Consider the following 11,461-nt stretch of genomic DNA (forward strand, 5'->3'; position numbering starts at 1 on the left):
CTAAAGTGTGAGTTTCAGGCCAGACTGGGCTAAATAGTTGAAACTTTTAGACAGGCAGATAGATGAATGGATGGATAGATAGATAGGCAGTTAGACAAAAGCAGTACAACAGACTTCAACTAAAGACTGTTGGTACTTTTCTTTTGAAAAAAGAAGCAGTGCTCAGTCTGTGTTTGGTACCTGTGTGTATAAAGGCCCCGAATGCTACAGCGGCAAGTACAGATGAACATGTCTCGTAACCAGTGACTTGCATATTAACATTTTGTCTTGACACACTTTTCTTTTTTCGTTTATTTTTATTTATTTGAGAGCGGCAGACAGAGAGAAAGAGGCAGAGAGAGAGGAGGGAAAGAGAATGGGTGTGCCAGGGCCTCCAGCCACTGCAGGGGAACTCCAGACGTGTGCGTCGTCTTGTGCATCTGGCTAACGTGGGTCTTGGGGAATTGAGCCTCAAACCGGGGTCCTTAGGCTTCACAGGCAAGTGTTTAACCACTAAGCCATCTCTCCAGCCCTTGACACACTTTTCTTAAAACATGGGTGTGTTAGTTTATATTTATCATCAACCTGACAGGACCGGGAAATCACCTGTGAGGGATAATCCTGACTAGGTCCACTGAGGTGGGACGAATCTCCCTTAACTGTGGGTGACACCATCCCATGGCCGCAAGTTGGGTGCTCACTTGTACAGTAAGAGACCCTGACTCAAAGAAGGGGAACACCAGCATCTTGAAATTGTCCTGTGACCCACCCATGCGTACTGTAGCACAAGCATTGGTGCATGTACACAAATAAATAAAAAATAATCAAAATAAAATCAGGCTTGGGGAAATGGCTCAGCAGTTAAAGATGCTGGCTTGCAAAGTTTGCCGGCCCAGGCTCAATTCCTCAGCACCCATGTAAGGCCAGATGCAAAAAGTTGCACATGCATCTGGCATTCATTTGCAGTAGCAAGAGACCCTGGCACACCCATACACACACACACACACACTCATTCATGCACACAAATAAATAAAGATGTTGCTCAGTTGGTGGAGTGCTTATCTAGTTGGAGGCCAGTCTGGGACACATGACCCTCTGTCAAACAAATATGCAATAATAACAGTGATAAAGCTGAGTGCAGTGGCACGTTGCCTGAAATTACATCACTCAGGAGGCAGAGGCAGTAGGATTGTGAGTTTGAGGTGAACCTAGGTCACATAGCAAGTTCTCATCCAGCTCTTGGTGAGATCTTGTCTCACAAAGCAAAAAAGGCCTTCACATCATATACCATATCACACATACACACACACACACACACACATACCACATATAACACCCCACACATATACCACACATACACTCACACACATATATACCACATATAACACCGTACACATATATCATACCACACATACACACACACACACACACACACATATATACCACATATAACACCCCACACATCATATACCATACCACACATACACACACACACACACACATATATACCACATATAATACCCCACACATCATATACCATACTATGCACACATACAAACACACACATATTTACCGTACACATCATACAACATACCATACCACACCTACTCAACACACACGCGCGCGCGCACACACACACACACACACACACACACGAGGGCTGAGGAGTTGGCTGCAGCACTTGCCACGTAAGTGAGCCCCTGTGAAGCCAGACACTACTGAGAGTGGCCATAACCCCAGCCTGCCTGTGTGACAAGGGAGGTCGGGACGAGTGGGAACCTCAAAGCGAGGTGGAGGTTGCAGACCAACACGGGAGCCATCCTCCGGCCTCCGCAGGCCTGGGTGCACGCCTGACCACCGAAAACACCCTTGCAGAGAGAGCGGGGAGCTCCTCGCTCGTGCGCTTGACTCACCGTGCAGAGGAGGGGCCTGAAGCTGGAGAGAGCAGGAAGCCCCGAGCCGGAGCTCGCGTGCGTGCGTGGGGAAGACTCGCTTTGCATTTCTGCCGTGCCGCCTGCCTCCTGCACCACACTGCATGAGCGTTGTTTCTGAGACACAGCCTCAGTGGCTTTGGACTCTTCATTTTATTGCTCATACCAGCCTCAACCTTGCAACCTGCCTGCCTCAGCCTCCCAAGCACTGGGATTAAACCATCACCATGCAGAGCTATGAAGATTTTTTAAAATTAATTTAATTTATTTATTTATTTGAGGGCGATTCAGGGCCTCCAACCACTGCAGAACTCCAAATGAACAAATGAACTCCAAATGCATGTGCCTCCTTGTGCATCTGGCTTACATGGGTCCTGGGGAATTGAACCAGGGTCCTTTGGCTTTGCAGGCAAACACCTTAACCGCTAAGCCATCTCTCCAGCCTGATAAAAATATTTTAATAAAACATCTCCAGGGTGTGGAGAACATGGCTTAGCGGTTAAGGTGCTTTCCTGAGAAGCCCAAAGACTCATGTTCAACTCTCCAGATCCCACGTAAGCCAGACTCACGGGGACACATGCGCACACGAATCTGGAATTCGCTTGCGATGGCTGGAGGTCCTGGTGTGCCAGTTCTCTCTCTCTCTTATAAAAAAAAAAAGAATAGAAAAACATAAATAGAAAGGTATTTTTTATTTATTTGCATGTGTGCAGGGGTGGGTATGGTACCAGGGCCTCCAGCCACTGCAGACAGACTCCAGACGCACGCGTCAGCTTGTCTGCCTTCACGTTGTGTCCTGGGGAGTGGAGCTGCGCTGGCTGGCTCGCCAGCAAATGCCTTTAGCCACTGGGGAGCCCTCTCCCCAGCCCGATGAAGATGTCGTGATGGGATAAAATGCTGGTGTGGTGATTTGAATAAAATGCCCTGCCCAAAGTCTGCACTCACGTGTCCGAACACTGAACTTCCAGTGAGTGGGGCTCTTCGGGAAGGTCGTGAAACCTGAAGTGGGTCACTAGGGGCAGGCCTTGAGGTGTTAGAGCCCCAGTCCCATTTGCCGTTCTCTCTCTACTCTGCCCTGCCCATGTGACAGCTTTTCTACTTTTGCCGTTCTCCGTGACGGACTTCCCCTCCCAACTGGAAACTGAAAATAAAACCTTTACTAAGCTGCTCTTGCTGAGGTCTTTGTCCCGGCAACATAAGTAGCGGATTCAGTGTGTACTTTCTTCTTCTTCTTCTTTTTTTTTTTTTTTTTTTTAAACGTAGGGTCCCACTCTGGTCCAGGCTGACCTGCAATTAACTATGTACGCTCAGGGTGGCCTCATACTCACGGTGATCCTCCTACCTTTGTGTGTACTTTATTCTTATAGCAATAAGATTCAGCACTGCTGAAAAAAAATAAAGGATACATTTTAAATCTGTGGATTAGGGCCTGGAGGGATGGCTTAGTGCTTAAGGTGTTTGCCTGCAAAGCCAAAGGACCCAGGTTTGATTCCCCAGGACCCATGTTAGCCAGATGCACAGGGTGGCACACGCGTCTAGAGTTCATTTGCAGTGGCTGAAAGCCCTGGTGTGCCCATTCTCTCCCTCCCTCCCTCCCTCTCTCTCTCCCTTTCTCTCTGTCAAATAAATAAATAAAAATAAACCTGTGGATTAGGAACGAGCTTCTAGGGAAAGTCCATGCAGACCTTAAGACATTTTGTGAAGCTTGTTGGAGGTCCTTATAGGAGCTTAAAAGCAACAGAATTGTTGACATTTAGGAGATAAAGTTACAATTCTTGAGTCTTGATCTGAAAGAATTTTTTTTTAATCAACCAGCTTTTCCTTTTTGTTGGTCTTATTTTTTTGAGCCAGGGACTCACTTTGTAGCTCAGAGCATTCAGACCTCACTCTAGAGCCTAGGCTGGTCCCAGACCTTCAAGATCCCTCTGTCTCCACCTAGAACCTAGGCTGGTCTCAGACCTTCAAGATCCCTCTGTCTCCACCTAGAACCTAGGCTGGTCCCAGACCTTCAAGGTCCCTCCTGTCTCCGCCTAGAACCTAGGCTTGGTTCCGGACCTTCAAGGTCCCTCCTCTCTCCGCCTAGAACCTAGGCTGGTTCCGGACCTTCAAGATCCCTCCTGTCTCCACCTCCCAGATACTGAGGTTACAGATGTGACCTGTCACATCTGGCTAGTAGATTAAAAACATTTTTTTTTTTGTTTGTTTGTTTTGTTTTTCAAAGTAGGGTCTCACTCTGGCTCAGGCTGACCTGGAATTCACTCTGTAGTCTCAGGGTGGCCTCGAACTCTCGGGGATCCTCCTACCTCTGCCTCCCGAGTGCTGGTATTAAAGGCCATCACGCCCGGCTTAGGTAAAATTGCTACTTGTTGACTTTCTTTAGCCTCGTATTCCATCTCCCCTTGAGTTCTTTACTCCTTTGTTTATAATAACTCACTAAAGGTTAAAGACGATAGAAGCGCTTGCTTACCTGGACAGGGTTTCACACACCAAGCAAACCCACCCTAAAGTCATGCTCACGTGTTGTTGAACTTGAGTCATTCCGTGTCCTTTGGTCCTGCAGCTCCCTGTGGTCACCAGCATCGAAGGGATGAACATTTTAGGACTGGTCTTTTTTGCCCTGGTGTTAGGAGTGGCCCTGAAGAAGTTGGGCTCCGAGGGCGAGGAGCTCATCCGCTTCTTCAGTTCCTTCAATGAGGCAACAATGGTGCTGGTGTCCTGGATCATGTGGTAAGCTCGCCCTGTCTCCTTCACCCCTGCTCTCTTCCCCTGGGAAGCTGCCTGGCTGTGTGCTCTGTCGGTGGTTGATACACCCCGGGCCAGTTGCGCTACAAGAAGTGAGGGAGTGAAGTTACTGTCCTTCTTGTCAGGACCCCCAAGAAGTGGCCATACAGTATGGGCCCTCATTGCGCCTACAGTGACTCCCTGACAGACTTGTCAACGCCACGTGGTCCGTTTATGGGTCTCCCACAGCAGCCTCTGCCATATACCATGCCCAGAAGTGGCATAAATTCAGGCTCTTTTGTCTTAAAACGATAGACTTTATTTAAACTCCAGGGAGGTCCCTCGCTACAATAATACACATCATGGAAGACAAACTCAGATGTAGAACTTTTATAAAGTAAGCTTTTCATTCCTAAGGGTTTCTGCTAATAAAAGGATGACTAGAGGCCGGGCGTGATGGCTCACGCCTTTAATCCCAGCACTCGGGAGGCAGAGGTAGGAGGATCGCCGTGAGTTCGAGGCCACCCTGAGACTACAGAGTGAATCCCAGGTTAGCCTGGACTAGAGCAAAACCCTACCTCAAAAAAACAAACAAACAAACAAAAAAGGATGATTAGAAGTAAAGACCATTTGCAAATTTGTCCAGCTCCTTCAAAGCAAGTTCTCAGAAATCAAAACCAATTCCTAGGCCGGACTTGGTGGTGCACGCCTTTAATCCCAGCACTTGGGAGGCACAGGTAGGAGGATCACCGTGAGTTCAAGGCCACCCTGAGACCACGTAGTAAGTTACAGGTCAACCTGGGCTAGAGTGAGACCCTACCTTGAGAAAACCAAAAAAATAAATAAATAAATAAATAAAATTTAAAAATTAAAAAAATAAAATCCTGGGCTCAGATCTGGTATTTTACCCAAGCCAACTTCTGTGGATTTTACCTTCTACCCGTTAGCTATTAAAAAACCAACTTGTGCTTCTATGCACGAAGTATGTCTTTATTGTCAGCCATTGACGATCCCAACACGTTGCTCTGTCCAGATGGGTTGGGTGCCTGCTGGACTGGTTTTAGAAACTTGAGACTGAGAGGCCAGCTCCAGACCCTTTCAGCAGTGATGCCATTGCAGTCTGAAAGCCCTGTTGCTGCAAACACGCCACTTCATGTTGACTGTTGTTATTCTGGGGAGAGAGCTATTTTCTGTTTTGTTGTTGATGCTTAGAGACATGATTTCATGTAGCCCAGACTGGCCTCAAACTTGCCACCCTCCTTTCTGTAATCCTCCTGCCTCTATCTCACAAGTACTGATCTGGCATTATGCCTGGCTTAGAACTTAGTTAATTGGTATTTTTGGAATGGAAAGAAACATGTTTCTTTTTCATCTTTCATTCAATTGCTAAGTCTTTTCTGGCTTATTTTTTAAATTTTTTTTTGGTTTATTTTTACTTATTATTTGAGAGCTACAGACAGAGAAAGAGGCAGAGAGAGAGAGAGAGAGAGAGAGAGAGGGAGAGAATGAGTGCACCAGGGCTTCCAGCCACTGCAGACGAATTCCAGATGTGTGCGCCCCTTTTGTGCATATGGCTAAACCTGGGTCCTGGGGAATCGAGCCTCAAACCGGGTTCCTTAGGCTTCACAGGCAAGCACTTAGCCGCTAAATTCTGGCTTATTTTTTTGAGTCTAAACTACTAAAGTTTGGGAAAAATTAAACCTTATGCACAAAAAGTAATATTCTCAGGCTAGTACATTTGTTTTCAATCTGGTAATCAATTTTCATTGACCTTTCAATATGATATTCTGGTTCACATAAGAAGGTATTCTAGCTGGGCATGGTGGTTCATGCCTTTAATCCCAGCACTAGGGAGGCAGAGGCAGGAGAATCACTGTTAGTGCAGAGGCCAGCCTGGGACTACAGAGTGAGTTCCAGGTCAGCTTGGACTAGAGTGAAACGCTACCTCGGAAAAACGAAAGACACACACAAAAAGAAGGTGTTCTTTGTCAACAGTCTTGCACAATGTCTGACTGCGTTGGGAAATCTATGGCTTAGAAAGTTTGGTTTTTGTTATTTGCTTGCATATTTTGATTTGTCGTTCATATGCTGTGGGGTCTGGCCGATGGTTTTCTAGCACAAGTTCTTGCTGTGTAGCCCAAATTGGCCATGAACTGGAAATCATCAGCCTCCTGAGGTGTTCAGCTTAGAGGTGTACACTGCCATACTCAGCATTAAATTGGAGTTTCAAATGTTTAGCCAACGTGACGCAGTGACTGTAATCCCAGCACTTGGAGTTCAAGACCAGGCTGGCTATATGAGACTGCATTACAAGAACCTATTTTAAAAGGTGAGGGGGGGCTCTAGAAGATAGCTTGGCAGTTAAGAACACTTGGTTGCAAGGCCTGCCAGTCTAGGTTCAATTCCCCAGCTGCCCACGTAAAGCCAGCTGCAAAAAGTGGTCCACACACCTGGCATTTGTTTGCAGTGACACACATACACATTAAAATAACTTTTTTTAAAAAATGCCTTATCTAGTTAAGGGATCTCAACCAAGTATGGAAGCTCTTTTTAAAAAATATTTTATTTATTAGAGAGAGAGAGAGAGAATGGGCACACCAGGGACTCTGTGCACTGCAGACAAACTCCAGATGCATGCACCTCCTTGTGCATCTGGCTTACATGGGTTCTAGGCAACCGAACCTGGGTCCTGAGGTTTTGCAGGCAAGTGCCTTAATCCCTGAGCCATCTCCCCAGCCCTGTCTTTCTTCCTTTATCCTCTGCCGCTTCAAGACCAAAGCACCTGCGTACTCACCCTAACCATCATAAAAATCTTTCCCGGACAGATTAAACACAGGATCAAGGCTGTGAAGCCGTTAACAATCTGCATTGCAACTGTACCCGGCAGCACCTTGCAGGGCTAAAACAGCCGTGAGCAGTTACAAACGCCTGTGTTCTAGTAAGACTGCATTTACATCATGTCAGAATTAAAAAGTTCAGCCGGGCGTGGTGGTGCACACCTTTAAATCCTGGCACTCAGGAGGCAGAAGTAGGAGAATTGCTATGAGTCTGAGGCCAGGCCTGGAGTTCCAGATTAGCCTAGGCTAGAGTGAGACTCTATCCCCCCCCCCCAAAAAAAAAAACTGGGGCTGGAAAGATGGCTTAGCAGGTAAGGTGCTTGCCTGTGAAGACTAAGGACCCAGGTATGATTCCCCAGAATCCACGTAGGCCAGGTACACGTGGTGAATATGCGTGTGTGGAGTTCATTTGCAGTGGCTAGAGGCCCTGGTGTGCCGTTTTCCCCCATCTCTTAAATAAGTAAATGAGAAAATATTTTTTTTAATGTAAAACATCCATATGCAGCATACTTTGAACCAGCAAGTCAAGTGTGGTGGCGCACGCCTGTAATCCCAGTACCCAGCTGGCAGAGGCAGGGGCATTGCCTTTCATTTGAGGCTAGCCGGGGTTTTATCAAAAACCCTGTCTCAGCCGGGCGTGGTGGCATATGCCTTTAATCCCAGCACCAGGGAGGCAGAGGTAGGAGGATCACCGTGAGTTCGAGGTTACCCTGAGACTCCATAGTGAATTCCAGGTCAGCCTGGGCCAGAGTGAGACCTTACCTCGAAAACACACGCTCACCCCCACAAAAAAAAAAAAAAAAAAATTCATTACTGTTTTTTTTTGTTGTTGTTACTTTTGCTTTTTCGAGGTAGGGTCTCACTCTAGCCCAGGCTGAGCTGGAATTCACTATGGAGTCTCAGGGTGGCCTTGAACTCCTGGTGATCCTCCTACCTCTGCCTCCTAGAGTGCTGGGGTTAAAGGCGTGCGCCACCACGCCCGGCTCATTGCTGTCTTTAGGTAGGGTCTTACTATGTAGCCTAGGCTGGCCTTGAAGTTGAGACCCTCCTACCCCAAACTCCCACACACTGACAGGCCTGCTCCACCTCAGCCCACTTTCTCATCCTGAACGCTGGCACCAAAAACGATGGGATTCTGTGCTGCTGGAACATGAGGCAGGAGGTTGACAGGAGAGGACACCAGAATGACCGGGACATCTTAAGGCCTGCCTGACCTAGTTAGGAGTCAAGATGCTGAGAATTTGGTGTTATCAGGACTTGATAAGGTTCAGGATAGGGTGTTTGAACCCTGGCACTCTTTTGGTGGGGGGGAACAGATTTATTTATTTATTTTTAGATGGAGAGAGAGAATTGGTGCGCCAGGGCCCCAGACACTGCAATCAAACTCCAGATGCTTGCGCCACCTAGTGGGCATGTGCGACCTAGCACTTGCCTCACCTTTGTGCGTCTGGCTTATATGGGATCCAAAGAGTGCAACATGGGTCCTTAGGCTTCGCAGGCAAGCGCCTTAACCGCTCAGCCATCTCTCTGGCCCCGCACCCTGACACTTTTGCCCTTTGGTGCTGGTCTTTTGCTGTGAGGGCCTGTCGTGTGCAGTGTCTGGATGTCTACCAGTCAAACAAATGCAAAATTACTTTGGGCATTTCTAATCTGAAGAAATATTTTCAAGTAACATGGTAAAGCTGCCGGATGTCATGTAGCACACCTGTAATCCTAGCCCTTGGGAGGTTAGCAAGGGAATCAGGACTTCAGGGATAGCCTTGGCTACATAGTAAATGTGAGGCCAGTCTGGGCTGCATGACTCCCTGTCCCGAACCTACCTCCTCTAGAAAAAAAATACATAAAAATAGCATAATATGGTCAATGTAAAAACAACACAAATTTCTATCAGTAATAGGTATAAAAACAAAATATAGTGGAATATTATTCAGTCTTATAAAAGAATGAAACCAACACATACTATGCCACGGTGGCCCTTGGAGACATTAAGCTAATTAAGTGACCAGTCACAAGAGGACATTAAGTGACCAGTCACAAGAGGACAAGTATGTGCTGTTCTGCTGCTTGCGCCTCGAACAGTCAGATTCAGAGAGGGTACACCAGTGGTTACCGGGAGCTGAGTGGGGGTGCTGGGAGAGAACTTTGGCATGATGAAAACACTGTGGAGCCAGAGGTGGTAGCGGTTGCCCAACAGTGTAAATATACTTAATGCCACTCAACTGTACCCTTAAAAAATGGTTTAGATGCTAAATTTTGTGTGGGTTTCATCACAACTAAAAAAAAAGAGTAGGGCAATTCTAAGTACTAGTTTAAGAATATCTCAAAAGCATAATGTGAGGTGTAAGATGAACAAACGCAGATTTAAATGCATGCCTATATATCTAGAAGCATAGGAGACAGGAGTGGTTATAACAGATCTGGCCTGAGGACGGCGCCGGAAGAGGAATTTGTTCTGACCTGTAATGTCTTGAGTTTTGAAGAGAGAATGTATTCATACTTGACAGTGAGAAATAGTATGCAAAACACTGCTTAGAATAGTTCCAGAAATAAAATTCAACAAGGTGTGTGAACCTTCGTACTGATAACCCTTTTGTACCTCTGAAATTTGAACTGCGAGATGTTTCCTATAAATTAAAACTTACAAATTATGCATGGTGGTGCACGCCCTTAATCCCAGCCCTCGGGTGGCAGAGGTAGGAGGATTGCCGTGAGTTCGAGGCCACCCTGAGAGTACATAGTGAATTCCAGGTCAGCCTGAGCTAGAGTGAGACCCTACTTTGAAAACAACAGCAACAAAAAGAAATTTGCAAATTAAATCAACAGTTACAAAATGATTGCTGATACTAAATTCAAAGCTCTGTAGCTCCCATAATTCATTCTTTCCCTTCCTGCCTTTTAAAAAAAAAAAAAAAATCCTCACATTCTGGCAGGGTTCCCAGAATGTCATTGTTCATGACTTTTTCCCACGGGACCATGTTTTCCAAACCACAAAGACTGTAAAACTTCACAGTAGCCCCGTGTAGGTTCTCCTTTACAGCACAGCAGCTCTGTGAGCTAGGGGAACGCGTCGGAACAAAGCTAAAAGTCAAGCTCAGAGTCCCCGGGCCTTTCGTCTTGGACCCACGCAGTTGGTGGCATCCATCTGTTAAGAACGTATTACTGGGGCTGGGAAGGTGGCTCGGAGGTCAAAGGTGCTTGCTTGCAAAGCCTGCTGGCCCCGATTCTCATACAAGCTGCATTCAAGAAAGTGGCACAAGCCTCTGGGCACATTTGCAGAAGCAAGAGCACTGACATACCTACCTACCTACGTACCTACCTACACAAATAACTGAATAGTTTGTTTGGTTGGTTGGTTTTTCGAGGTAGGGTCTCACTGTAGCCCAGGCTGACCTGAAATTCACTATGGACTCTCAGGGTGGCCTCAAACTCACGGCGATCCTCCTACCTCTGCCTCCCGAGTGCTGGGATTAAAGGCGTGTGCCACCACACCCCGCAACTGAATAGATTTTTTTTTAACATTTTTATTTTTGTTTATTTCTTTATTTCATAGAGAAAGAGGGAGAGAGAGAATGGGCGCGCCAGGGCCTCCAGCCACTGCAAAATGAACTCCAGACGCATGTGCCCCCTTGTGCATCTGGCTAACGTGGGTCCTGGAGAGTTGAGCCTTGAACCGGGGCCCTCAGGCTTCACAGGCGATTGCTTAACTGCTCAGCCTTCTCTCCAGCCCAGAATAGATTTTTTTTTATTATTTTTATTTATTTACTTATTTGAGAGCAACAGACACAGAGAGAAAGACAGATAGAGGGAGAGAGAGAGAATGGGCGCGCCAGGGCTTCCAGCCTCTGCAAACGAACTCCAGACGCGTGCGCCCCCTTGTGCATCTGGCTAACGTGGGACCTGGGGAACCGAGCCTCGAACCGGGGTCCTTGGGCTTCACAGGCGAGCGCTTAACCGCTAAGCCATCTCTCCGGCCCCAGAATAGATATTTTTAAA

General features: G+C 46.9%; 1 protein-coding gene across 1 annotated transcript in view; it reads left to right on the forward strand.

The window, feature by feature from the left end:
* Positions 1-11,461, forward strand: part of Slc1a4 (solute carrier family 1 member 4) — a 34,019-nt gene that overhangs the window by 13,044 nt on the left and 9,514 nt on the right. The window contains exon 4 of the mRNA XM_045137518.1: positions 4,471-4,637. Coding sequence (XP_044993453.1) covers positions 4,471-4,637 — 167 coding nt within the window. The remainder of the gene's footprint in view (positions 1-4,470; positions 4,638-11,461) is intronic.

Source organism: Jaculus jaculus, chromosome 18 (assembly GCF_020740685.1).
Source record: "Jaculus jaculus isolate mJacJac1 chromosome 18, mJacJac1.mat.Y.cur, whole genome shotgun sequence".
In the NCBI taxonomy this organism is placed as follows: domain Eukaryota; kingdom Metazoa; phylum Chordata; class Mammalia; order Rodentia; family Dipodidae; genus Jaculus; species Jaculus jaculus.